General features: G+C 48.8%; 1 protein-coding gene and 11 non-coding genes across 12 annotated transcripts; 11 read left to right on the plus strand and 1 right to left on the minus strand.

Annotated features, from left to right (window-relative positions):
* The first annotated feature begins 208 nt into the window (after positions 1 to 208).
* Positions 209 to 280, plus strand: TRNAP-CGG (transfer RNA proline (anticodon CGG)). The gene has a single exon. It is a non-coding gene; the product is annotated as a tRNA-Pro (tRNA).
* Positions 281 to 524: 244 nt separating this feature from the next.
* TRNAP-UGG (transfer RNA proline (anticodon UGG)) lies at positions 525 to 596 on the plus strand. The gene has a single exon. It is a non-coding gene; the product is annotated as a tRNA-Pro (tRNA).
* A 727-nt stretch (positions 597 to 1,323) lies between these two features.
* On the plus strand, positions 1,324 to 1,395 carry TRNAP-UGG (transfer RNA proline (anticodon UGG)). Its single transcript has one exon. It is a non-coding gene; the product is annotated as a tRNA-Pro (tRNA).
* A 672-nt stretch (positions 1,396 to 2,067) lies between these two features.
* On the plus strand, positions 2,068 to 2,139 carry TRNAP-CGG (transfer RNA proline (anticodon CGG)). Its single transcript has one exon. It is a non-coding gene; the product is annotated as a tRNA-Pro (tRNA).
* Positions 2,140 to 2,383: 244 nt separating this feature from the next.
* On the plus strand, positions 2,384 to 2,455 carry TRNAP-UGG (transfer RNA proline (anticodon UGG)). Its single transcript has one exon. It is a non-coding gene; the product is annotated as a tRNA-Pro (tRNA).
* An 819-nt stretch (positions 2,456 to 3,274) lies between these two features.
* TRNAP-AGG (transfer RNA proline (anticodon AGG)) lies at positions 3,275 to 3,346 on the plus strand. The gene has a single exon. It is a non-coding gene; the product is annotated as a tRNA-Pro (tRNA).
* A 595-nt stretch (positions 3,347 to 3,941) lies between these two features.
* On the plus strand, positions 3,942 to 4,013 carry TRNAP-UGG (transfer RNA proline (anticodon UGG)). Its single transcript has one exon. It is a non-coding gene; the product is annotated as a tRNA-Pro (tRNA).
* A 1,549-nt stretch (positions 4,014 to 5,562) lies between these two features.
* On the plus strand, positions 5,563 to 5,634 carry TRNAP-CGG (transfer RNA proline (anticodon CGG)). The gene has a single exon. It is a non-coding gene; the product is annotated as a tRNA-Pro (tRNA).
* A 244-nt stretch (positions 5,635 to 5,878) lies between these two features.
* On the plus strand, positions 5,879 to 5,950 carry TRNAP-UGG (transfer RNA proline (anticodon UGG)). Its single transcript has one exon. It is a non-coding gene; the product is annotated as a tRNA-Pro (tRNA).
* Positions 5,951 to 6,850: 900 nt separating this feature from the next.
* Positions 6,851 to 6,922, plus strand: TRNAP-CGG (transfer RNA proline (anticodon CGG)). The gene has a single exon. It is a non-coding gene; the product is annotated as a tRNA-Pro (tRNA).
* A 244-nt stretch (positions 6,923 to 7,166) lies between these two features.
* On the plus strand, positions 7,167 to 7,238 carry TRNAP-UGG (transfer RNA proline (anticodon UGG)). The gene has a single exon. It is a non-coding gene; the product is annotated as a tRNA-Pro (tRNA).
* An 11,495-nt stretch (positions 7,239 to 18,733) lies between these two features.
* LOC149273976 (serine/threonine-protein kinase SBK1-like) lies at positions 18,734 to 20,999 on the minus strand. Its single transcript, XM_089505952.1, has 5 exons — positions 20,825 to 20,999; positions 20,497 to 20,699; positions 19,735 to 20,382; positions 19,082 to 19,098; positions 18,734 to 18,875 (listed from the first exon to the last, which is right to left on the minus strand). Exons 1-5 carry the CDS (start codon positions 20,997 to 20,999, stop codon positions 18,734 to 18,736), a joined length of 1,185 nt encoding a protein of 394 aa, XP_089362078.1.
* Between the last annotated feature and the right edge of the window lie 338 nt (positions 21,000 to 21,337).

The raw sequence follows: 21,337 nt of genomic DNA on the forward strand, positions 1-21,337 counted from the left end.
TTTGAAACGGGTAATGGTCATTTAATGCTAGACCCTGAAACCTGGCTTTTTACGTCTTCTTCTTTTATTTTTTTTGTATTATTATCATTTTTTTATTTATTTATTTTATTTTTTTTATCGTTGCGCAGTTTCATCACCGAATGCTTGCGGTGACAATCCATCCTCGAGGATTTCCACACGTCCGGCGGCAGGGGGCATATAGGTTTCTGGCTCGTTGGTCTAGGGGTATGATTCTCGCTTCGGGTGCGAGAGGTCCCGGGTTCAAATCCCGGACGAGCCCAAGCTGAACAGCGCCGCCTGGCGCCGTGGCTCTTCTCTGCGAGGCGTCTCTTTTAAGAAGTTGTTGCCAATCCCGCTGTACTTCTGTACCGCTTCTTCTTTTATTGGCTTCAATAAAAGAAGAAGCGGTTGCCTTGGGACGGGAAGCTTGCAGACGCCGGCGTGCCGCTGGACGTCCGTTTTAGCTTCCCTGCTAAAGTTTCAGCTCATTCGGGCTCACGCAGCGACCGGCTCTATATCTGTCTGGCTCGTTGGTCTAGGGGTATGATTCTCGCTTTGGGTGCGAGAGGTCCCGGGTTCAAATCCCGGACGAGCCCGAGAGTCGCCCGTTGGGCTGAGCGGTCTGCGTAACGCGTGCAGCTTCTTCTAGGAGGAGGCCGCCAAAATACCTTTTCTGCTCCGTCTCGATGAAAATGCTGTCGCTTTGCAATGGGAAGTTTCCCCTGACAGTGGCTTTGTCGTCGTCGTCGCCGCCGCCAAGACTGCACTCGACGTCCCTTTAGCGCCTGTGCGAAAGTCTCTCTTCATCTCAACTCTGGGCCCGGAGCCACTGCCAGCAGTCTGGCTCGTTGGTCTAGGGGTATGATTCTCGCTTAGGGTGCGAGAGGTCCCGGGTTCAAATCCTGGACGAGCCCGAGCGCTCAGCACATCCTCCTTTTAGGAGGACCCTTACCTTTCTGCTCCGCCTCAGAGAAAATGCTACTCGGGTGCCGTCGCTTTGCAATAGGAAGTTTCTCTCGACAGTGCTTGGCTGCAGAGAGCGAGAGGCTTTGTCGCTCGACGTCTCTTTAGCGTCCCTGCTAAACTTTCTCTTCTTCCGAGCGCCGGGCCCGGAGCAGCTGCCAGCTGTCTGGCTTGTTGGTCTAGGGGTATGATTCTCGCTTAGGGTGCGAGAGGTCCCGGGTTCAAATCCCGGACGAGCCCAAGCTTGACAGCGCTACACGTTGTCACGGCTCTTCTCTGTGCGCTTGACATCCGTTTTAGCTTCCCTGCTAAACTTCTCGTACATTCGGGCTCACGCCGCGGGCTTTTTGCTAACTGTCTGGCTCGTTGGTCTAGGGGTATGATTCTCGCTTTGGGTGCGAGAGGTCCCGGGTTCAAATCCCGGACGAGCCCGAGAGTCGCCCGTTGGGCTGAGCGGTTTGCGTAACGCGTGCAGCTTCTTCTAGGAGGAGGCCGCCAAAATACCTTTTCTGCTCCGTCTCGATGAAAATGCTGTCGCTTTGCAATGGGAAGTTTCCCCTGACAGTGGCTTTGTCGTCGTCGTCGCCGCCGCCAAGACTGCACTCGACGTCCCTTTAGCGCCTGTGCGAAAGTCTCTCTTCATCTCAACTCTGGGCCCGGAGCCACTGCCAGCAGTCTGGCTCGTTGGTCTAGGGGTATGATTCTCGCTTAGGGTGCGAGAGGTCCCGGGTTCAAATCCCAGACGAGCCCACACAGCAGCTTTCACGCGCGCGCCCTCTTTTACGTCCTTTCCTTGAGATGACGGAAATTCATCCTCCAGCAAACGGGGCGATTCGACTACCTCGGCTCCAATCTACACTGGAAAGGCACGGTTTGTGCTGACTCGAAGGATGCGTTTTGAAACGGGTAATGGTCATTTAATGCTAGACCCTGAAACCTGGCTTTTTACGTCTTCTTCTTTTATTTTTTTTGTATTATTATCATTTTTTTATTTATTTATTTTATTTTTTTTATCGTTGCGCAGTTTCATCACCGAATGCTTGCGGTGACAATCCATCCTCGAGGAGTTCCACACGTCCGGCGGCAGGGGGCATATAGGTTTCTGGCTCGTTGGTCTAGGGGTATGATTCTCGCTTCGGGTGCGAGAGGTCCCGGGTTCAAATCCCGGACGAGCCCAAGCTGAACAGCGCCGCCTGGCGCCGTGGCTCTTCTCTGCGAGGCGTTTCTTTTAAGAAGTTGTTGCCAATCCCGCTGTACTTCTGTACCGCTTCTTCTTTTATTGGCTTCAATAAAAGAAGAAGCGGTTGCCTTGGGACGGGAAGCTTGCAGACGCCGGCGTGCCGCTGGACGTCCGTTTTAGCTTCCCTGCTAAACTTTCAGCTCATTCGGGCTCACGCAGCGACCGGCTCTATATCTGTCTGGCTCGTTGGTCTAGGGGTATGATTCTCGCTTTGGGTGCGAGAGGTCCCGGGTTCAAATCCCGGACGAGCCCGAGAGTCGCCCGTTGGGCTGAGCGGTCTGCGTAACGCGTGCAGCTTCTTCTAGGAGGAGGCCGCCAAAATACCTTTTCTGCTCCGTCTCGATGAAAATGCTGTCGCTTTGCAATGGGAAGTTTCCCCTGACAGTGGCTTTGTCGTCGTCGTCGCCGCCGCCAAGACTGCACTCGACGTCCCTTTAGCGCCTGTGCGAAAGTCTCTCTTCATCTCAACTCTGGGCCCGGAGCCACTGCCAGCAGTCTGGCTCGTTGGTCTAGGGGTATGATTCTCGCTTAGGGTGCGAGAGGTCCCGGGTTCAAATCCTGGACGAGCCCGAGCGCTCAGCACATCCACCTTTTAGGAGGACCCTTACCTTTCTGCTCCGCCTCAGAGAAAATGCCACTCGGGTGCCGTCGCTTTGCAATGGGAAGTTTCTCTCGACAGTGCTTGGCTGCAGAGAGCGAGAGGCTTTGTCGCTCGACGTCTCTTTAGCGTCCCTGCTAAACTTTCTCTTCTTCCGAGCGCCGGGCCCGGAGCGGCTGCCAGCTGTCTGGCTCGTTGGTCTAGGGGTATGATTCTCGCTTAGGGTGCGAGAGGTCCCGGGTTCAAATTCCAGACGAGCCCAAGCTGAACAGCGCCGCCTGGCGCCGTGTTGTTGCCAATCCCGCTGTACTTCTTTACCGCTTCTTCTTTTATTGGCTTCAATAAAAGAAGAAGCGGTTGCCTTGGGACGGGAAGCTTGCAGACGCCGGCGTGCCGCTGGACGTCCGTTTTAGCTTCCCTGCTAAACTTTCAGCTCATTCGGGCTCACGCAGCGACCAGCTCTATATCTGTCTGGCTCGTTGGTCTAGGGGTATGATTCTCGCTTAGGGTGCGAGAGGTCCCGGGTTCAAATCCCGGATGAGCCCAAGCTTGACAGCGCTACACGTCGTCACGGCTCTTCTCTGTGCGCTTGACATCCGTTTTAGCTTCCCTGCTAAACTTCTCGTACATTCGGGCTCACGCCGCGGGCTTTTCACTAACTGTCTGGCTCGTTGGTCTAGGGGTATGATTCTCGCTTTGGGTGCGAGAGTTCCCGGGTTCAAATCCCGGACGAGCGCTCAGCACATCCTCCTTTTAGGAGGACCCTTACCTTTCTGCTCCGCCTCAGAGAAAATGCCACTCGGGTGCCGTCGCTTTGCAATGGGAAGTTTCTCTCGACAGTGCTTGGCTGCAGAGAGCGAGAGGCTTTGTCGCTCGACGTCTCTTTAGCGTCCCTGCTAAACTTTCTCTTCTTCCGAGCGCCGGGCCCGGAGCGGCTGCCAGCTGTCTGGCTTGTTGGTCTAGGGGTATGATTCTCGCTTAGGGTGCGAGAGGTCCCGGGTTCAAATCCTGGACGAGCCCAAGCTTGACAGCGCTACACGTCGTCACGGCTCTTCTCTGTGCGCTTGACATCCGTTTTAGCTTCCCTGCTAAACTTCTCGTACATTCGGGCTCACGCCGCGGGCTTTTCGCTAACTGTCTGGCTCGTTGGTCTAGGGGTATGATTCTCGCTTTGGGTGCGAGAGGTCCCGGGTTCAAATCCCGGACGAGCCCGAGAGTCGCCCGTTGGGCTGAGCGGTTTGCGTAACGCGTGCAGCTTCTTCTAGGAGGAGGCCGCCAAAATACCTTTTCTGCTCCGTCTCGATGAAAATGCTGTCGCTTTGCAATGGGAAGTTTCCCCTGACAGTGGCTTTGTCGTCGTCGTCGTCGTCGCCGCCGCCAAGACTGCACTCGACGTCCCTTTAGCGCCTGTGCGAAAGTCTCTCTTCATCTCAACTCTGGGCCCGGAGCCACTGCCAGCAGTCTGGCTCGTTGGTCTAGGGGTATGATTCTCGCTTAGGGTGCGAGAGGTCCCAGATTCAAATCCCGGACGAGCCCACGCAGCAGCTTTCACGCGTGCGCCCTCTTTTACGTCCTTTCTTTGAGATGACGGAAATTCATCCTCCAGCAAACGGGGCGATTCGACTACCTCGGCTCCAATCTACACTGGAAAGGCACGGTTTGTGCTGACTCGAAGGATGCATTTTGAAACGGGTAATGGTCATTTAATGCTAGACCCTGAAACCTGGCTTTTTACGTCTTCTTCTTTTATTTTTTTGTATTATTATCATTTTTTTATTTATTTATTTTATTTTTTTTATCGTTGCGCAGTTTCATCACCGAATGCTTGCGGTGACAATCCATCCTCGAGGAGTTCCACACGTCCGGCGGCAGGGGGCGTATAGGTCCCGGGTTCAAATCCTGGATGAGCCCGAGCGCTCAGCACATCCTCCTTTTAGGAGGACCCTTACCTTTCTGCTCCGCCTCAGAGAAAATGCCACTCGGGTGCCGTCGCTTTGCAATGGGAAGTTTCTCTCGACAGTGCTTGGCTGCAGAGAGCGAGAGGCTTTGTCGCTCGACGTCTCTTTAGCGTCCCTGCTAAACTTTCTCTTCTTCCGAGCGCCGGGCCCGGAGCGGCTGCCAGCTGTCTGGCTTGTTGGTCTAGGGGAGGCCGCCAAAATACCTTTTCTGCTCCGTCTCGATGAAAATGCTGTCGCTTTGCAATGGGAAGTTTCCCCTGACAGTGGCTTTGTCGTCGTCGTCGCCGCCGCCAAGACTGCACTCGACGTCCCTTTAGCGCCTGTGCGAAAGTCTCTCTTCATCTCAACTCTGGGCCCGGAGCCACTGCCAGCAGTCTGGCTCGTTGGTCTAGGGGTATGATTCTCGCTTAGGGTGCGAGAGGTCCCGGGTTCAAATCTCGGACGAGCCCACGCAGAAGCTTTCACGCGCGCGCCCTCTTTTACGTCCTTTCCTTGAGATGACGGAAATTCATCCTCCAGCAAACGGGGCGATTCGACTACCTCGGCTCCAATCTACACTGGAAAGGCACGGTTTGTGCTGACTCGAAGGATGCGTTTTGAAACGGGTAATGGTCATTTAATGCTAGACCCTGAAACCTGGCTTTTTACGTCTTCTTCTTTTATTTTTTTTGTATTATTATCATTTTTTTATTTATTTATTTTATTTTTTTTATCGTTGCGCAGTTTCATCACCGAATGCTTGCGGTGACAATCCATCCTCGAGGAGTTCCACACGTCCGGCGGCAGGGGGCGTATAGGTTTCTGGCTCGTTGGTCTAGGGGTATGATTCTCGCTTCGGGTGCGAGAGGTCCCGGGTTCAAATCCCGGACGAGCCCAAGCTGAACAGCGCCGCCTGGCGCCGTGGCTCTTCTCTGCGAGGCGTCTCTTTTAAGAAGTTGTTCCCAATCCCGCTGTACTTCTGTACCGCTTCTTCTTTTATTGGCTTCGATAAAAGAAGAAGCGGTTGACTTGGGACGGGAAGCTTGCAGACGCCGGCGTGCCGCTGGACGTCCGTTTTAGCTTCCCTGCTAAACTTTCAGCTCATTCGGGCTCACGCAGCGACGAGCTCTATATCTGTCTGGCTCGTTGGTCTAGGGGTATGATTCTCGCTTTGGGTGCGAGAGGTCCCGGGTTCAAATCCCGGACGAGCCCGAGAGTCGCCCGTTGGGCTGAGCGGTCTGCGTAACGCGTGCAGCTTCTTCTAGGAGGAGGCCGCCAAAATACCTTTTCTGCTCCGTCTCGATGAAAATGCTGTCGCTTTGCAATGGGAAGTTTCCCCTGACAGTGGCTTTGTCGTCGTCGTCGCCGCCGCCAAGACTGCACTCGACGTCCCTTTAGCGCCTGTGCGAAAGTCTCTCTTCATCTCAACTCTGGGCCCGGAGCCACTGCCAGCAGTCTGGTTCGTTGGTCTAGGGGTATGATTCTCGCTTAGGGTGCGAGAGGTCCCGGGTTCAAATCCCGGGCGAGCCCAAGCTTGACAGCGCTACACGTCGTCACGGCTCTTCTCTGTGCGCTTGACATCAGTTTTAGCTTCCCTGCTAAACTTCTCGTATATTCGGGCTCACGCCGCGGGCTTTTCGCTAACTGTCTGGCTCGTTGGTCTAGGGGTATGATTCTCGCTTTGGGTGCGAGAGGTCCCGGGTTCAAATCCCAGACGAGCCCGAGCGCTCAGCACATCCCCCTTTTAGGAGGACCCTTACCTTTCTGCTCCGCCTCAGAGAAAATGCCACTCGGGTGCCGTCGCTTTGCAATGGGAAGTTTCTCTCGACAGTGCTTGGCTGCAGAGAGCGAGAGGCTTTGTCGCTTGACGTCTCTTTAGCGTCTCTGCTAAACTTTCTCTTCTTCCGAGCGCCGGGCCCGGAGCGGCTGCCAGCTGTCTGGCTCGTTGGTCTAGGGGTATGATTCTGACCCTGAAACCTGGCTTTTTACGTCTTCTTTATTTATTTATTTTACTTTTTTTATCGTTGCGCAGTTTCATCACCGAATGCTTGCGGTGACAATCCATCCTCGAGGAGTTCCACACGTCCGGCGGCAGGGGATGTATAGGTTTCTGGCTCGTTGGTCTAGGGGTATGATTCTCGCTTCGGGTGCGAGAGGTCCCGGGTTCAAATCCCGGACGAGCCCAAGCTGAACAGCGCCGCCTGGCGCCGTGGCTCTTCTCTGCGAGGCGTCTCTTTTAAGAAGTTGTTGCCAATCCCGCTGTACTTCTGTACCGCTTCTTCTTTTATTGGCTTCAATAAAAGAAGAAGCGGTTGCCTTGGGACGGGAAGCTTGCAGACGCCGGCGTGCCGCTGGACGTCCGTTTTAGCTTCCCTGCTAAACTTTCAGCTCATTCGGGCTCACGCAGCGACCGGCTCTGTATCTGTCTGGCTCGTTGGTCTAGGGGTATGATTCTCGCTTTGGGTGCGAGAGGTCCCGGGTTCAAATCCCGGACGAGCCCGAGAGTCGCCCGTTGGGCTGAGCAGTCTGCGTAACGCGTGCAGCTTCTTCTAGGAGGAGGCCGCCAAAATGCCTTTTCTGCTCCGTCTCGATGAAAATGCTGTCGCTTTGCAATGGGAAGTTTCCCCTGACAGTGGCTTTGTCGTCGCCGCCGCCGCCGCCAAGACTGCACTCGACGTCCCTTTAGCGCCTGTGCGAAAGTCTCTCTTCATCTCAACTCTGGGCCCGGAGCCACTGCCAGCAGTCTGGCTCGTTGGTCTAGGGGTATGATTCTCGCTTAGGGTGCGCGAGGTCCCGGGTTCAAATCCCAGACAAGTCCAAGCTTGACAGCACTACAGGTTGTCACGGCTCTTCTCTGTGCGCTTGACATCCATTTTAGCTTCCCTGCTAAACCTGACCGTCGCTTTTAAGATGGTGCCGCCTATCCCTTTTCTACTCCCATAAAGGAAGAAGCCATTGCGTTTGAACGGGAAGCTTCTCCTGATGGTGCTTGGCTGCAGAGAGCGAGAGGCTTTGTCGCTCGACGTCTCTTTAGCGTCCCTGCTAAACTTTCTCTTCTTCCGATCGCCGGGCCCGGAGTAGCTGCCAGCTGTCTGTCTCGTTGGTCTAGGGGTATGATTCTCGCTTAGGGTGCGAGAGGTCCCGGGTTCAAATCCCGGACGAGCCCACGCAGCAGCTTTCATGCGTGCCCTCCTTTAGTTCCTTTCCTTGAGATGACGGAAATTCGTCCTCCAGCAAACGGGGCGATTCGACTACCTCGGCTCAAATCTACACTGGAAAGGCACGGTTTGTGCTGACTCGAAGTATGCGTTTTGAAACGGGTAATGGTCATTTAATGCTAGACCCTGAAACCTGGCTTTTTACGTCTTCTTCTTTTATGTTTTTTGTATTATTATAATTTTTTTATTTATTTATTTATTTTATTTTTTTATCGTTGCGCAGTTTCATCAGCGAATGCTTGCGGTGACAATCCATCCTCGAGGAGTTCGACACGTCCGGCGGCAGGGAGCGCATAGGTTTCTGGCTTGTTGGTCTAGGGGTATGATTCTACCTTCGGGTGTGGGAGGTCCCGGGGTCAAATCCCGGACGAGCCCAAACTGAACAGTGCCGCCCGGCGCCATGGCTCATCTCTGCGAGGCATCTCCTTTAAGAAGTCGTCGCCAATCCCGCTGTACTTCCGCATAAAAGAAGAAGCGGTTGCCTTGGCACGTTAAGGTTGCAGACGCTGGCGTGCCGCTGGACGTCAGTTTTAGCTTCCCTGCTAAACTTTCAGCTCATTCGGGCTCACGCCGCGACTTGCTTGATATCTGTCTCGCTCGTTGGTCTAGGGGTATGATTCTCGCTTTGGGTGGGAGAGGTCCCGGGTTCACATCGCGGACGAGCCCGAGAGCCGCCCGTTGGGTTGAGCGGTCTGTGTAACGCGCGCCGCCACTTTCAGGAGGAGGCCGCCAAAATACCTTTTCTGCTCGGTCTCGATGAAAATGCTGTCGCTTTACAATGGGAAGTTTCCCCTGACAGTGGCTTTGTCGTGTCGTCGTCGCCGCCGCCAAGACTGAGCTTGACAGCGCTACACGTCGCCGGGGCTCTTCTCTGTGGGCCGTCGCTTTTAAGATGGTGCCGCCTATCCCTTTTCTACTCCCATAAAGGAAGAAGCTGTTGCGATTGAACGGGAAGCTTCTCCTGACGGTGCCCGGCTGCAGGCACTTTCTTGCCGCCAGGGAGGTTGCGCTCGACGTCCCTTTAGCATCCCTGCTAAACTTTCTCTTCTTCCGATCGCCGGGCCCGGTGCAGTTACCATCTGTCTGGCTCGTTGGTCTAGGGGTATGATTCTCGCTTCGGGTGCGAGAGGTTCTGGGTTCCAATCCTGGACGAGCCCAAGCTAAACAGCTCAGCCCGGCGCCGTGGCTCTTCTCTGCGAGGCGTCTATTTTAAGAAGTTGTTGCCAATCCCGCTGTACTTCCGCATAAAAGAAGAAGCGGTTGCCTTGGCACGTTAAGGTTGCAGACGCTGGCGTGCCGCTGGACGTTCGTTTTAGCTTCCCTGCTAATCTTTCCGCTCATTCTGGGTCACGCAGCGGACAGTTTGGCGTCTGTCTGGCTCGTTGGTCTAGGGGTATGATTCTTGCTTTGGGTCCGAGAGGTCCCAGGTTCCCATCCCCAACAAACCCAAGAGCCGGCTGTTGGGCTGAGTGGTTTGCATAACGTGGGCAGGCAGCACCGCCTCTTTTAGGAGGTGGCCGCCAAAATAACTTTTCTGCTCTGTCTCGATGAAAATGCTGTCAATTTACAATGGGAAGTTTCCCCTGACAGTGGCTTTGTTGTTGTCGTCGCCGCCGGCAAGACTGCACTCGACCTCTCTTTAGCGCCTGTGCGAAAGTCTCTCCTCATCCCAACTCCGGGCCCAGCGCCACACCTAGCAGTTTGGCTCGTTGGTCTAGGGGTAAGATTATTGCTTAGGGGTTGAGAGGTCCTGGGTTCAAATCCTGGATGAGCCCGAGCTGCACGTCCCTGTGGCTCTGCTTTGTGTACCATCGCTTTTAAGATGGTGCCTGTGACGATACGGATACCTGGAGCAGCCTCTCCCCCAGGATGTATCGTCCAGAAAGGAGCGTTGCTGAGACCGGGGTCAAGTCGGTGACTGTATCTCCCCCAGGATGCTGGTCTCAGTAGGGGAAACTTTTGGAGCGAGGCTGAAGGGTCAGTAGACGGTAGCAGGTTTGACCTGATCTGGGGTAGGCATCGAGTCCTTTAGCCACTGGATAGGAAGGCATGTATTGATCCCTCTGCCTCCAAGTACAGCCCTTACAGAGGCTGCCAAGTGTTAAGCTCAATGCTGACAGATCCGAAGACTCTGCCGCAACCCTCCCAAGAAATGGACGCACACCAAACTCTTGGGGAAGACTTCTCTCTTTATTGCAAGGCATACAAGGTTATATAGGAAAACAAGGGGTGGGTAAAACACTACAAACAACCAAGTACTTTGTATACAAAAGGAAAGTTAAAATAAGGAGATTAACTCAGGCATTTCATTAATACAATACAATAGTTCACACCACAACAAAGGATCAATACCATCACCTCAAGATAATGGTATTGCAGACAGGAAGCAGCACCAATAAACATAACGGGATTATACAGGGCAAGCACTTTTAAACACATGAAATACATCCTGGGATACAATAGTTCACACCACAACAAATGGTTAATAACATCAGCTCCAGATAATGGCAGTACAGACAGGAAGCAGCACCAATAAACATAAAGGGATTATACAAAGAAGGAACATCAGTTTGAAAATACAAAACACACATTAATCCTTGTATGCCCAAAAGTCTCAGACGGCTACCATCACACTTCTCCCCCAATTATAGAGGGCAGATTGGGGTGGTCCCTCCCGAGACCTCACAATGTCTGACCTGCAATATGTACGAGAGATTTAGTTAAACATCCTCTTGGCGGGATAGTCCATCTGCATTACTATGAGCTCGGCAAAAAGTCCACTTGGGGGCGCTCGTGTGTTCCATTCAATGAAAAATAAAACAAAGAAAAAATATATAGTGTAGGAGTAAAACAGTGTGTTATGCCCTGCGTATCGCAGATTTCCCACTCACAATGTATTGATGGAGTTCAGTGCGTCATAGAGAGGGCCTACACTATATATTTTTTCTTTGTTTTATTTTTCATTGAATGGAACACACGAGCGCCCCCTAGTGGACTTTTTGCTGTATTACTTCAACACCCGGAGAGTGTTGCTTAAGGGTTGCAGCTGTGGTTCCAGATACACCAGGAAGTCATTAAGGTTGATTATTCCTACCATTCACTATCTCATTCCCTATACTGGTTTTTCTCACTTTTTTCACGCATATCTTACTATGAGCTCGGCCTGGTCTATATTGGACATTAAAATTATAAGGTTGGAGAGAGAGACTCCAGCGCAACAACCTCCCATTGTCCCCAGATACTCGATTCAGCCATTGCAGGGGGTTATGGTCAGTCATTACTGTAAACTCCCTGCCATAGAGATAGGGCTGGAACTTTTTAAGGGCCCAGACTAAAGCCAGACATTCCTTCTCAATGGCTGCATACCCTACCTCCCTATCCAGCAATTTCCTACTAAGGAAGGCTATGGGGTGTTCTTCTTCCTTTTCATTGATCTGGCTGAGGACAGCTCCAATACCAAACATGGAGGCGTCAGTTTGGACTACAAACCTCCTAGAGTAGTCAGGGGCTGCTAGCACTGGAGCATTGGCTAATATTTCCTTTAGCTTTTGGAATGCCTGAGCACAAGCCGGAGACCAGATGACAATACGGGGTAAAGCCTTCTTAGTCAGGTCCGTCAGGGGTTTGGCAATACTGCTGTATGATGGCACAAATTTCCGGTAATAACCAGCAGTGCCTAAGAAAGCCAAGACTTGTTTTTTGGTAGTCGGGGTGGGCCAGTCTACAATAGCGGCAACCTTTTGGGGGTCAGGTCTGAGATGTCCTCTTCCTACTTTATGACCCAGGTAGTTCACTTCTGCCATCCCTATCTGACATTTATCAGGACGTATAGTAAGTCCTGCAGCTTGTATTCGGTCTAGTACATCCCCAAGGTGGTGTAGGTGTTCATCCCAGTTACAGCTATAGATGGCAATGTCATCGAGGTAAGCGCAGGCATAACTCTGCGCTCCATCGAGCAAGAGATCCACAAGCCGTTGAAATGTGGCTGGGGCATTCTTCATCCCGAATGGCATAACCTTAAACTGGTATAGGCCAAATGGGCTGATGAAGGCCGACTTTCTCTGGTCCTCTTCCGCTAGAGGAATTTGCCAATAGCCCCGGCTGAGATCCAGGGTGGTCAGATACTGGGCTCCTGCTAATTTGTCTAAAAGGTCGTCTACCCGGGGCATGGGGTAAGCATCAGTAACAGAGATGTCATTGAGTCGACGGTAGTCAACACAGAAGCGAGTGGTCCCATCCTTTTTAGGGACTAACATTACTGGCGATGCCCAGGGACTATCCGAGTGCTCAATGACACCCAGAGCAAGCATCTCTGCTATTTCTTTCTCTAAGTGGTGTCGCACTGCCTCGGGCACTCTATAAGGAGGCTGACGCAGAGGACGATGTCCTGCTGTGTCAACCCCATGCTGTGCTAGGTGCGTGCGGCCTGGGAGGGAAGTAAACATAGCGCTCCTAATCTCAAGTACCTGTCGGACCTGTCTGCCGGCCTTTTCTCCTAATTGGGAATTTAGGTTAACCTGGTCAAGAGAGATTGCCTTACGAGTCTCTTCAAGTAGATCAGGGAGAGACTTATTCTCTTGTTCCCCCTGAGGGGCGATACAGATGGCTGTCACTGTCTCAGGACGTTCCACATAAAACTTTAGCATATTGATGTGAAAGGTGCGTTGACCGCCCTCTGGGGGGTCTCGCATTGCTACATATGTGGTATTATTAAGTCGCTTGCTGATGGTCCAAGGTCCACACCACTTAGCTTGCAATTTGTTCTGGGGATTAGGCACCAGAGCTAAAACTTTCTGTCCCACTTGAAACTCACGGTATCTAGCTGTGCGATCATACCAGACCTTCTGACGTGTCTGAGCAGCTAGTAAATTATCATGGGCAAAACCGGCTAGCGTCACTAATTTTTCCCGCAGTTCTAGAACATAGGGAAGGATAGCATTTTCTTCCGAGAGTGATTTTTCTTCCCAGTACTCCCGGAGTAGGTCTAATGGTCCCCGTACTTTATGCCCATATAGTAGTTCAAAGGGGGAGAATCCTGTTGATTCCTGTGGCACCTCCCGATAAGCAAAGAGGAGGTGCGGCAGATATCTCTCCCAGTCTGGCTCAGTGTCCACGAAAGCCCCAATCATGCTTTTTAATGTGCCATTGAAGCGCTCGCAGAGACCATTGGTCTGGGGGTGGTAGGGGGCGGTCCGAATGGCTCGGACCCCACACAACTGCCAAATTTGTTGTAGGAGGTCCGAGACAAACTGAGCACCACAGTCCGAGAGGATCTCCCCTGGGAAACCTACACGGGTAAAAATAACAATAAGGGCTTCAGCTACCCTCTTAGCAGTGATGGAAGATAACGCCACTGCTTCAGGGTAGCGGGTAGCATAATCAACCACTGTAAGAATATATCGTTTCCCTGATCGGCTGGGTTTGGCTAATGGACCAATAATGTCTACAGCGACCCGCCAGAAGGGCTCCTGAATGATTGGTAAGGGATGTAAAGGCATTCGGGAGTGATCTCCACTTTTACCAACCCGCTGACAGGTATCACAGGATTTGCAAAAGTTACGCACCTCTTCTGTGACACCGGGCCAAAAAAAAGCCTTCAACAAGCGTTTAGTAGACCGTTTCACCCCCAAATGACCCGCCAGCGGAATCTCATGGGCGACTCTAAGAAGTGTCTCCCGGTAGGGTCGAGGTACCACTAGTTGTTTTTTCTCTAACCAGGGTTGTGCGGGGTTTGGGCTCTCTATTATACGATACAACAGTCCATCCTCCCATTGCACTCGAACCATGCTTTCCCCCCTGCCCCCTGAATCTGCTTGGGACCGGAGAGATGACAAGGATGGGTCCCTTGCTACCTGTGTCTTAAAGTCAGCAGGGTGGGGCCACTTTAAAGGTGAACAGTCAAGGTCAGGAAAGTCAGAAGGCAGCATACTCACTATAGAAGGGTCTCCAGCTGGTTCAGATACATCTAGGTTGCCGTTTCCTCTGGTCTGGCTGCGAGTTACAGCAGTTATTTCTTCCTGCGGCCAGTATTGGCTAACCAACATTCCCAGATCATTTCCCAATAATACATCCGCAGGTAATCCATCCATTACTCCAACTACGACAGTCCCTTGTCCTGTCCCCCAATTCAGGTGGATCTTGGCAGTGGAGAGGGTATGATAAGCACCCCCGGCTGTGCGGATAGTAACCTCCTGAGGTAACAGGTTATTTGGAGGTAGACATTTTGGTTTGACCAAGGTGATAGTGGCCCCAGAGTCTCTCAATCCTGTGAAGGGTCGCCCGCCCACAGTAACAGCCTGCATATGTCTGTCTAGACTTGAGTTACTAGGTAGATGGGTAGTGTAGGCCTCATAGACAGTCTCAGTCACAGGAGAACATTTGCAGTATGGTTCGCCTTGGACAAATCCCACAACAGCAGACCTCGGACATTGAGCTTGGACATGTCCAAATCCATTGCATCTGTAGCATTGTTTTCCGGAGGAGGACTGCCGAGAAGTAAAGGATGTGGTTCGGGTGGGAAAAGGTGGTGTGTTCTCTGTCTTAGGTCTGGTGTTGCCAGCTGGCACTCTGGCCCACGGCTGTCTGGTCAGTGGCTCTGTTAGTGGGTTATGATGGCGAACCTGCATATCAATATCTCGATTTGCCACATATTCGTCTGCCAGCCGGGCAGCATCACTGAGGGTAAGAGGTTTCCTATCCCTTACCCAGTTCCGAATGTCCTCGTGGCAGTGCCAAAAGAATTGCTCCATTAACATCAGCTGTTTTAGTTTATCAAAGTCCTGGATATCTGCCATTAGGAGCCACTGCTCATAGGACCTGTTTATGCGACTGGCCCATTCACTATGGGTTTCTGAATCTTTCAGTCTATCATTTCGGAATTGCCGTCGATACGTATTGGCATTTAAGGCATATCGGTCCAAAATAGCTCTTTTTACTGTTGCATAATGGAGGGCCCCCTCACCTTGTAGAGCCAGAAAGGCAGCTCTAGCACGACCCGTAAGGTTACCTTGCAGCAGGGGAACCCAGTCAGCCTCTCTGATCCGATAGACCTGGCACTGCTTTTCGAAGCCCTGTAGAAAGGCGTCAATATCCTCTTTAGTTTCATCAAAGGGTAGGAAGGATTGTCGAGTCACCCTTAAATCAATTTGTAATCCATGGGAGTCAGACTCCCCTTGTGTACGCTGGCTGCAGCTCTGCTGCTCCTCTCGAAGTTCCAAACGAATTTTATCCCGCAGTGCCAACTTTTCCTCCAAGGTGACAGGCCTATCATAGAGAGCAAGAACCTCCCTCATCCGGAGATCAAACTCTGTCTGCGGGGTAGCCATGTTGTGTTGTTCCCCATCCATGTTGTGCAGGGTTTGGATTAATGCTGCTTTTCGCTGCTGGCCAGGATCACCTCCTCGGGCAGTCACTAGTTCACGAAGAGTGGGAACAGTCAGCAGTTCATAGTCCATTAGTATTAGTACTCACCAAGGTAGAGTAGGTACATCCCACCGCCGCCACCAAATGTGACGATACGGATACCTGGAGCAGCCTCTCCCCCAGGATGTATCGTCCAGAAAGGAGCGTTGCTGAGACCGGGGTCAAGTCGGTGACTGTATCTCCCCCAGGATGCTGGTCTCAGTAGGGGAAACTTTTGGAGCGAGGCTGAAGGGTCAGTAGACGGTAGCAGGTTTGACCTGATCTGGGGTAGGCATCGAGTCCTTTAGCCACTGGATAGGAAGGCATGTATTGATCCCTCTGCCTCCAAGTACAGCCCTTACAGAGGCTGCCAAGTGTTAAGCTCAATGCTGACAGATCCGAAGACTCTGCCGCAACCCTCCCAAGAAATGGACGCACACCAAACTCTTGGGGAAGACTTCTCTCTTTATTGCAAGGCATACAAGGTTATATAGGAAAACAAGGGGTGGGTAAAACACTACAAACAACCAAGTACTTTGTATACAAAAGGAAAGTTAAAATAAGGAGATTAACTCAGGCATTTCATTAATACAATACAATAGTTGACGCCACAACAAAGGATCAATACCATCACCTCAAGATAATGGTATTGCAGACAGGAAGCAGCACCAATAAACATAACGGGATTATACAGGGCAAGAACTTTTAAACACATGAAATACATCCTGGGATACAATAGTTCACACCACAACAAATGGTTAATAACATCAGCTCCAGATAATGGCAGTACAGACAGGAAGCAGCACCAATAAACATAAAGGGATTATACAAAGAAGGAACATCAGTTTGAAAATACAAAACACACATTAATCCTTGTATGCCCAAAAGTCTCAGACGGCTACCATCACAGTGCCGCCTATCCCTTTTCTACTCCCATAAAGGAAGAAGCCGTTGCGATTGAACGGGAAGATTCTCCTGACGGTGCCCGGCTGCAGGCACTATCTTGCCGCCAGGGAGGTTGCGCTCGACGTCCCTTTAGCGTCCCTGCTAAACTTTCTCTTCTTCCGATCGCCGGGCCCGGGGACCCATGGGGTAAAAACTACAAATGTTTTTAAAATAAATAACAGTAATGTCAAAAACAGATTTACTGTGCTGCACTAGCCCTAAATTATTGGATAAGTATCCATCTTTTTGCTTAATTATTTTAAATATAAAAAAGAAAAAAATATAGAAAATTGACATTTCAGTTCATATACATTTTGAATTGCAGCTCAAGTGAGAACATGACATTTAACACCCAAATACCCAAAGGATCATGATATAACAGGTTAGCCAATGATTGTCAAATAAAAACAACAGAGCAAAATGTAAAGTTTACTAAGAATAAAAAGAAAATCAAACCAAAGACTCTGTATTCAAGTGCAATATATCTTTTATTTAGCATACTGAATTAACACTGAGTATTTTATAAAAATATCTTCGTAAAATTTGTCTACAGAACAAAATTCCACTAAAAAGATTTTTTTTTAATAAATTAAAATTTTTCAAATTCATAAAGTATTTATTTTGAAAGAATAAATCTGTATATTTCAGTCATGGAGAAATTACAGCAAACATCTGTTAAAGGCAACGCGTTTCGCACCTCACTTGTTGCTTACTCATAAGTGTAAAGCGAATGGAATGCAATGCAAATTTCACGAACCAATCAAATAGAGTCCCATTGATACTTGTAGAGCATTTGAATGATTAACTATTTACTGATCATACATGTTTTTCATACTGTATATCTAACACAAATAATTTATTACTTATTTTTTATTGTGTCATGGAAGAATTTATAGCGATTAAGTACAACAATAATTTAATGGATTCATAAAAATAATGTGATGAAAAATTAAGAAGTAAATTATGTATAAATACAACTATAACAAAATGTAAATATAAAAAATAAATAACGTATTCTACAAGCTGCAAGGTATCAAATAAAAAAAAAATCACTTAATGTTATACAGGATTCATATCTAAGGAAAACAAAAGTATGTAAAAAAACCCATAAAATATTATATATTTATGGGCAATATGTTGTTTTAAAGCTATAGCATGTTAATTAAAAGCCATTTCATAAACATCTCATAATTAACTCTAAGAGATAGACATAATACATTCTCTCCAACTCCAGAGTGCCTATTTTTTCTTCTTTGTTGAATATTTTCTTATGTAGTCTTATGAGTTTTTCTGAGCAGTACTCTATGGAACCCGTGGAAAGGTAGGTAGGTATGTAGATACTCTTGCACGTATCGGATGGAGGACGTTGAGCATACTTTAGAAAGTATCCTCAGCTCAGCAGCATTATGTCTTATAAGGACTACTCACCACTTGGTGGGAGTCTTACAGAGAACAGTCCTTGAGACTTTTCAAGAGGATTTAATGGGTTTATGCTGTGGAGAAGTTCAAGCAGACAAATCTATACAACATAACACTTACCTGTGATCATTTTATGCATTGGACTTACCAGTTACTAGACGTGTGCATTCGGATTCGGATTGCAAATGTAAAGAACAAAAACATTTCAAAAAGTTCAGAATTTCCAACTGAATTTCATGATCTCATTCACTCCCACTCTCTGAATGTCTCCCTACCTTCTTCACCAGCCTCATGTTATACAGGATTCATATCTAAGGAAAACAAAAGTATGTAAAAAAACCCATAAAATATTATATATTTATGGGCAATATGTTGTTTTAAAGCTATAGCATGTTAATTAAAAGCCATTTCATAAACATCTCATAATTAACTCTAAGAGATAGACATAATACATTCTCTCCAACTCCAGAGTGCCTATTTTTTCTTCTTTGTTGAATATTTTCTTATGTAGTCTTATGAGTTTTTCTGAGCAGTACTCTATGGAACCCGTGGAAAGGTAGGTAGGTATGTAGATACTCTTGCACGTATCGGATGGAGGACGTTGAGCATACTTGAGAAAGTATCCTCAGCTCAGCAGCATTATGTCTTATAAGGACTACTCACCACTTGGTGGGAGTCTTACAGAGAACAGTCCTTGAGACTTTTCAAGAGGATTTAATGGGTTTATGCTGTGGAGAAGTTCAAGCAGACAAATCTATACAACATAACACTTACCTGTGATCATTTTATGCATTGGACTTACCAGTTACTAGACGTGTGCATTCGGATTCGGATTGCAAATGTAAAGAACAAAAACATTTCAAAAAGTTCAGAATTTCCAACTGAATTTCATGATCTCATTCACTCCCACTCTCTGAATGTCTCCCTACCTTCTTCACCAGCCTCACTCTCTTTGAATGTCTCCCTACCTTCTCCATCAGCCGCTTCCATGTCCCGCAGCTTCGCTTCTTCTCTAGCAGTTCATCTTGTTCTTGTTCTTAACATAACCTCCCACACACGTCAGCAAAAATGGTGGAGCTTCTGGTGAAATCATCTCCCCGAAGGGTGTAACCGCAAATGCTGCCATTTTGAGAACGGTCACCTGGAGGTCATGTCTGGAGATGTGGACAAAAGAAAGAAGATGGACAACAGAAGAGAGAAGAACAAAAAAGATGAATTTTGCTTCTGCATTCAACAAGCCCCCCCCCCCCCCAATTTTTGAAAATAGAATTAGTTGTCTGTAAATGAATAGGCCAAAGGCAAACTATATAATTTGATAGAATCGCTTTGGCCCATTTGGACATGTTTACCAGTAACTTACAAGTAGGGCATGTGAACCTAAAAGGAACAGAATCCATAGAAAAGGGAGGCATTCACTTCTAAAGTATAGTAGTTAAGACACTCGATGTAGGTTATTATAACCACTACTACTGTGTTACATCCCACAGATTCTCTCATCATTCCCAGAGATCCCATCGTGGTTGCCGTGACCCAGGAGTGCACACTTAAGGTGTTGATCTGAAACATCTTGAGCCCCAAGATAGGCGGACAGGGACTACAGGATCCGAGGTCAGGTATGGAGAACAAGTAGTTTGGCAATGCCGGGTTCGGTACACTAAACCAGTAGTCAGATGAAGCCAAGGTCAGAACAGGTAGTCAGATAAGCCAGGTATCGTACAGATGTAGCCAAGTTCTGTACACAAGGCAGGTAGCAGAATCCAAAATTGTTCGTCAGAGACTCGTCAAACAGGCCAGGAGTCATCCACAGGTATAAAGATAACCATGAGCAGAGACATCAAACAATGTGTTAAGCAGAGACCACACTACGGTATCAGAACACTGTATACCGTATGCACTATTTGTGACAGATCCTCCTATGAAGTTGTATAGCATTTGAAGAACCAAACCAACTTTCCTCTTCTTTAGAGACAGAAACAAAGCATGAATTCATGTGATTTCAATCTCTGCACCAACTGTCAAGGAGATGTTTTCCTGGTCAAGAAGCAGACACGGTGACCAGTTGTATGATGCGGCAATGTGGATATCCTGATGTCCCCTTGCTCCATATACAATGTTTGCAGCGGGAATGGCTGATTTCCAAGGAAAGTTAATATAATTGGATATCTCAATAGCAGGGCATCTATCTGTGGGATTCAGAGCCAACATCTGTAAAAATATGCTCCTTGCTTCTGGAGTAAACCTCTTCCATTCTGATGGAGCCTGGGTGATATCCTTAATACTCTCCCAGTAGGTGAAGTCCAGGTACATTTTGTCTGTGGTCTTTGCCTCATTCCAGGGAAAGCAGCCGGTGAGAGTTATGTAAACTAGCACCCCAAAAGCCCACACATCAAGGCTGGGATGTAACAATAGCTGCGCATTCTCCTCAAGGACACATAGTTCCGGGGCCATGTAAGGGATAGTCCACGACATCGCCGGTACATGTGTTCCCTGGAGTCGGGTGAGACCAAAGTCTGCTAGTTTAATGTAGCGACATCCTCCATCCATCAGAAGAATGTTATCAAGCTTGATGTCCCGATGGACCAGTCCCTTGCTGTGCATGAAATCCAAAGCACTAGCTACTTGGAGGACACAATGCTTCGCCAGATCCTCCTGCAAACCAACCTGCAAAATAAATGTAGGGTTAGAACAAGGAAAACACTATCATTCATGTAATTAATATAAATTAATAGGTTGAGAACCTTTTTTCACCACAATTTCAATACACTGAAAACATACCTTCGGCTTTATGATGGACAGCAGGGTGCCAGCCGGTGCTATCTCCTGGACAAACACGTAATTGCTGAGCGTCTCGAAAACCATCCCATAGGTCGAAATGATGTGCGGATGGGATGCGAGGCAGAAAGAGATGGTATATTCCAGGAGAAAAATATCTCTTCCGGTTCTGTCTTTTTTTAGCATTTTCAGGGCCACCATCTTACCTGCCAATTAAGATTTAAAAAATGTTCTTACATCCAGTGTAAAAGATTCAACATGCGATAAAAAGCTCTGTTACCAGTATTTGAATGTATTTTCCCCTAACATAGTTAGTGTAGTTATTATTTACCTGATGTTCTGTGGTTGGCCAGAAGAACCTTTCCATAGGACCCTTTGCCGATCTCTCGAACTGGATCAAAGTGATCGGTCACAGCCATTCTTCTCATGCTTATTGACGTCTCTCCAATGAGCTGCAGAAGAAGCTTTGCCATCTCCTTGGTGACTTCCTGGGTTGCGGTGGCCATCTTAAATCAGAGACAATGTCATTAATGCCATGTTTTTTTTGTTAAACCAAGAATTATGTTCCTACTCCAGCAATCTCTTCTTCTAGAAAACCCTGGTTCCTTCACTGACAGTAATTACGGACAGACTGTTCACCCCCACCCAGTTTTCCTGTAGGCTATCTCTAAAGTCATTTTGGTCCCGTTCTCCCATTTTATAATCTGGATATGTGTAATTACAGTGATTATTTCCCATTGGCTGATACATTGTTTGTAGACAGAACATATGATAAATTATAAATAATAATTACCATTAAAGTATGAGGAGCGGAGTAGAATATCTGCAGACCTCTTCAGGTGAG

This window comes from Sceloporus occidentalis, unplaced genomic scaffold (genome assembly GCF_023333645.1).
Source record: "Sceloporus occidentalis isolate IW3139 unplaced genomic scaffold, rSceOcc1.0.p SCAF_357, whole genome shotgun sequence".
NCBI lineage: Eukaryota > Metazoa > Chordata > Lepidosauria > Squamata > Phrynosomatidae > Sceloporus > Sceloporus occidentalis.

Bases quoted from the DNA above. Each gene is read 5' to 3' on its own strand.
- LOC149273976 (XM_089505952.1), bottom strand. From the start codon at position 20,999: ATGGCCACCGCAACCCAGGAAGTCACCAAGGAGATGGCAAAGCTTCTT. The intron at 20,700-20,824 runs GTAAATAATAAC...CTTAATTGGCAG, and splicing joins GGCCAACCACAGAACATCAG to GTAAGATGGTGGCCCTGAAA. The intron at 20,383-20,496 runs GTATGTTTTCAG...TTTATTTTGCAG, and splicing joins TGTCCATCATAAAGCCGAAG to GTTGGTTTGCAGGAGGATCT.